The 6,000-nt window shown below is 35.4% G+C and overlaps 1 protein-coding gene across 1 annotated transcript in view; it reads right to left on the minus strand.

Annotated features, from left to right (window-relative positions):
* FGF5 (fibroblast growth factor 5) overlaps window positions 1–3,658 on the minus strand; it is a 132,766-nt gene extending 129,108 nt beyond the window's left edge. Inside the window, exon 1 of the mRNA XM_082257783.1 lies at window positions 2,848–3,658. Coding sequence (XP_082113909.1) covers window positions 2,848–3,184 — 337 coding nt within the window. The 5' untranslated portion in view covers window positions 3,185–3,658. The remainder of the gene's footprint in view (window positions 1–2,847) is intronic.
* Between the last annotated feature and the right edge of the window lie 2,342 nt (window positions 3,659–6,000).

A 6,000-nucleotide genomic window follows, 5' to 3' on the forward strand; every position in this document is an offset into this window, starting at 1 on the left:
CATCTGATAGAACAGCATTTCAACTATTTAACCACAGAAAGTTTTATTTTGAAAATAGTTATACATAATTAGGAAGTGCAGGCAAGATAGACAGACAGACAGACGGATAGATAGACTGATGGATAGATAGACAGATGGATAGATAGACAGATATATAGACAGACAGAACGATAGATAGATAGATAGATAGATAGATAGATAGATAGATAGATAGATAGATAGATAGATAGATAGATAGATAGATAGATAGATAGATAGATAGATAGATAGATAGATAGATAGATAGATAGATAGATAGATAGATAGACAGATAGATAGATAGACAGACAGATAGACAGATATATAGACAGACAGATAGACAGATATATAGACAGACAGACAGACAGAGACAGACAAAGACAGACAGACAGACAGACATATATATAGACAGACAGATATATAGACAGACAGATATATAGACAGACAGATAGACAGATAGATAGATAGATAGATAGATAGATAGATAGATAGATAGATAGATAGATAGATAGATAGATAGATAGATAGATAGATAGATAGATACACACCATAGGGAGTGTATGTGTATATATATATATATATATATATATATATATATATACATATATATATATATATATATATATTATACACACACAGCATATTAAGTAGTAGGAGAGTAGCTTGGGTCTTAAACAGGGTCCATGCTTAAATACATTGGGGAAACATAGGTCTGGGGGTAATAAAAATGAATTAGCAAAAATGTATTTTCCCTTACTAAAATGGGAATATCTCCTTACCAAAGTGGCTATATAAAGGGGTTCATGCTTTCATAAAGTGGAGAAGCATAGGTCCAGGGTAATAAAAGTAATGATTTTCAAAATAAGAAGGGAATTTTCACTTTTTACAAAGTGAACTATTTTTTTTTTTTTTTTTTTTTTAACTTTAGTACCCAATTATGTGCTGGGAAATTTAAAAAATAGTTTTTGCTTGAACAATTAAATTGAGCATATTTTCTTCCTTCGCTAATCTAAATGAAGAATGTCTACTTCTTGGGGGCTAATTTACTTAAAGGAGAAGAGGCTGGTAACTTACCAAAGTGAACTTGAAGTTGTTTTTCTTAGTATCCAATCATGTGCAGGGAAATTAACTAAATCGTTTTTTCTTGAACAATTAAAGTAAGGATCTTCTCTTTCTTCACTAATCTAAGTGTATAATGCCTACTTTTGGGGGCTGATTTACCTAAAGAAGAAGAGGCTGGTAACTTACCACAGTGAACTTGAAGCTGTTTTATTTATTTATTTATTTATTTATTTATTTTTTACTTTTACTACCCGGAATCTTTCTTTGTACAAGTACGCATAACTTTTTTTTATTCACCAATCTAAATGCAGGATGTTTACTTATTGGGACTGATTTACCCAAATGAAAAGAGACTGGTAACTTTGCAAAGTGAATGTTCACTAGTAAATGTGGTGAAGCTGCCTTCACTTCAGTCGTCCAACCATGTGCCAGCTAAAATCCTGTTATCCCCGTTTTCCTTTTCCAATCACAAAATTGCCTACTCAGCGTGAACACAGCTTTACTTTATATAATAAGCTTAGTGCTAAATGAATACCCCCTCCTTTATTAAATCACCCCACTACCTTTATACCTAGTACCTTACAGCAGACAGTGAAATGATTTTTATGAAAGTCTTTAAAACATAGCATAACCAAAACACACAAAAGGATATTAAAAGAACTGCCAATAATACAAATGTCACAATAAATACATAACTGAGAAAGTAAAGGAAATGGCCAATGAGTTTAGATCGGATAGACCATAAAGGAAAGGACCCCTGTAGTGCAATCAAGTATATAAAGTGCCTTGTCTGCACTTGTCTCATCAGGACGATAAGGAAACCGAGCTTAAATAATTCATCACACGCTTTTAAAACTTGTGTCTGCTATAGAGCAAAGCGAGAAGACTGTATGATATGTTCCCTTCAGGGTAGGTCTCTGGATTATGGAAATGCCTTATGCCTTCCGGCGTCAGGATAGGAAAGGAAACTTTTCTGAACTTCACAAAGTCTTTTTTTATTTTGTTCACAGTCTAAAAATAGGAATGATGGTCTATACAGAATATAGATGGCAATGGATTGCTTTTACAACACAGTCAACTTAAAAATAATAATAATAATAATAATGATAAAAAGAAAGACCAAAAATAATCATAATAATAATTATATATATATATATATATATATATATTCATTCAGCCCTCCTGATATACTGAATATTGTTAATGTACTTTTAGAAATATATATATATATATAGATTGATATGGATTGCCCTTACAATACAGTCAACTTAAAATTAAGATAATAATACAAAAAAAAACTACAATAATATTAAAAATAAAGTGATATATATATATATATATATATATATATATATATATATATATATATATATAATTTTTAGTATTATTTCGCTTTTTGTATTACTTTATTTTTAGATTGACTGTTGTAAGGGCAATCCATATCAATCTCTCTCTCTCTCTCTCTCTCTCTCTCTCTCTCTCTCTCTCTGTCTCTATATATATATATATATATATATATATATATATATATATATATATATGTATATATAATATCAGCTTAATTTATTATACCGTTAAGGTTTAATGTATCTTTAGAACGATCATGCTCTCATGCTCTTGTAGAGAGTGAGTAGCGCTGCCAAAGGCAATCCGGTAGATAGAGGATGGTATGGATCAATTATGTCTTACTAAAATACACTTACAATGGGAAACAAAGTGGTTATGTAAGCATTTGGTGTGTAGCATGCCAGCAAACAAACAACTTACTTAAATGATTAGCTTCATGGGAACCATTGACTTTGCCATCAGGGTGGATCTGGAGGTGAAAGCCAATGCCTACTCTGCAATACAAGCTGCCAGTCCTTCGCCCTGCTGTGCTCCACAGGGAAGTTCTGGGCTCTGATGCCAGGAAACTTGCTGGAGATAGGGAGGAAGAAGAGGTTGCAGAGGAGGATGGGATGGTTCTCTTGACGTTGCTGGAGCCCTTGGCAAGCTGTCCTTTAATTTTCTTCTGCTTGGGGGCTGCTGCTGCTGATTCTGAGGTCCAGAGGTTGGTGGTGGCTAGTAAAAATAATATGACAAAATAGAAGGAAGGAAAGCTCATTCTTCCAATGAGGGGTATCCCAAGAGCATTTTGCTGCCCCGGTGGCTCCTGCAGCAGCAGCAGCAGCCAGTTGGTGAGTCAATGGCTATCTTGCACTGAGCCAGAGGCTTGATGTGTGCGTGCAGAGATGGTAGGCATGGCTCAGTTCTAGTAAGAGACCCAACCTGCACACTGGCACTGCTTGAGATATTTATAACACTGGTGATCTCACAGCTAGGATGTCTGCCTGCAGCAGCCAGATCAAGGAGGTTTCTTCTTCTACACGCGATGCTGCTCTGAACTGTGCTTAGGGTCTCCTAAGAAGTGAAGAAGAATGTCTTCAAGTTGGATCTTTTTGCAAAGGGATGACGGGCTTTGCGGTGGGTACAGTGCCACCCCTGGGGGATTCTACAAACTCCATAGATCACATGGAGTGGGATCCCAGCTGGACACAGATGTCTTCCATCTCTCCAGGAAGAAGAATATATGCGATGCCAAAAATCGACAAGTAGAGTGCTTTCCTGTAGAGTCCCATGGGAGGGCGCTGTGCTGGTCCATGCTGTGCATTAGACCTCATCCCTGTGACGATCAATGGGGCAAGCTGTCTAGGTACATCCTAGATGGCCAATCAAAGTCATTGGGTGTCCTGACATCGCTTCTTTAAAGTCATCAGTGTACTCCTCAAGTCAGCGCAGCTCTCGTGTTGTCATTATTAATTGCCGGGGTCACTAATCATACAACAGTCACCTATTTGTCACCGCTCTTTCCCTTTAATATACTCACTACTCGTATCTTTTAATATGAAATAATAGCCGGCTATATAATCCAATATATAGCAGCAGTAGGGAATACACCAGCAACTGCAATACTTGTGTGATCAGCCTCCTGTATCACTGACAGCTTGTGGTCACTATTCTTTTCTTACATGCTTACTACTCTTTAAATGTAATATGTTCAATTACCTTTCCTTTGTATTATGCTCACTATTCTTTCTTTTGACGTGCCCACTACTCTTTCCTTTTAATTGTCTCACTACTATTTTCCTTTAATATGCTTACACTACTATTTCCCTTTAATATGCTTACGCTACTATTTCCCTTTTATTATGCCCACTACTCTTTCCTCTTTATTATGCTCACTGCTCTTTCCTCTTTATTATGCCCACTGCTCTTTCCTCTTTATTATGCTCACTGCTCTTTCCTTTTAATATACACACTACTCTTTCCCTTTAGTATGACCACTACACTTTTTATGTCCACTGATCTTTTCTTTTAACATGCTCACTACTCTTTCCTTTTAATATGTTCACTGACCTTTCCTTTGTAATATGCTCACTATTTTTTTTCCTTTTGAGTCTTGACTTGCTCACTACTCTTTCCTTTGGATTTGCCCATGACTATTTTCCTTTAAAATGCCCACACTACTATTTCCATTTTTATGCCTATACTCTTTCCTTTTAATACCCTCACTGCCCTTTCCTTTTATTAAACCCACTACTATTTCCCTTTAGTATGACCACTACACTTATGCCCACTGATCTTTACATTGAATATGCTCACTACTCTTTTCTTATACTATACCCATTACTGTTTCCCTTTATTATGCCCATTACAATTTACATTTTCCTTTTAATATGTCCACTACTCTTTCCTTTTAATATCCATTCCTCACTACTCATTCCTTTTATATATATCCGCCACTCTTTCCTTATATTTTACGCTCATTTCTCTTTCCTTTTGATATGCCCACTACTCTTTCCTTTTGCTATTTCCACTACTCTTTTCTTTTAAAATTCCCACTTCTCTGTCACTTTAATATGCCCACTACTTTTTCCTTTTAATATGCCCATCATTCTTTCATTTTAATATATCCACTTCTAGTTTCCTTTAATATGCCCACTACTCTTTCCTTCTAATACCCACAACCATTTCCCTTTAATTGGCCCCTTTCTCTTTAATATGGTCATTGGCCAATACATTTTCCTTTGTATGCCCATTACTCTTTCTCTTTAATATCCTCACTACGCATTCCTTTTATTATGTCCACCACTCTTTCATTTTAATATGCTTACTACTCTTTCCTTTTATTATGCCCACTTCTCTTTCCTTTCAAAAATGCTCACTATTCTTTTGTTTTGACATGCCCACTACTCTTTCCTTTTGATATGCTCACTGCTCTTTTCTTTTAAAATACCCACTACTCTGTCACTTTAATATGCCCACTACTATTTTCTTTTTATATCCTCACTACCCATTCCTTTTATTATTCCCACCACTATTTCCTTTTATTAGGCTTACTATTCTTTCATTTTAATTTACCCACTACTCTTTCCTTTTAATATGACCACTACTCTTTCCTTTTAGTATACTCACTTTTTTTCCCTCTAACATGGCCACTATTCTTTCCCTTTAATATCCCCACTACTATTTCCTTCATTATGCTCACTACTCTTTCATTTTATTATACCCACTTCTATTTCCCCTAAATATGCCCACTACTCTTTCCCTTTAATTTGCCCCCTGCTCTTTTCTTTTAATATGCTCATGACTCTTCCCTTTACATATACTCACTACTGTTTCCCTTTAGTATGCCCATCTGGGCATTACATTTTCCTTTTATGCCCATTACTCTTTTCTTTTAATATCCTCACTACTCTTTCATTTTATTATGCCCACTTCTCCTTCCTTTTTAATATGCTCGCTGTTCTTTCCTCTTGATATGCCCACCACTCTTTTCTTTTAAAATGCCCACTGCTCTGTCACTTTCATATGCCAACTACAAGTTCCTTTTAATATGTTCACTACTCTTTCCTTTTAAAATACCCACTAATATTTCAC

The sequence above is a fragment of the Pelophylax lessonae genome (assembly GCF_965119305.1).
Source record: "Pelophylax lessonae genome assembly, chromosome: 1".
NCBI classification, from domain to species: Eukaryota; Metazoa; Chordata; class Amphibia; order Anura; family Ranidae; genus Pelophylax; species Pelophylax lessonae.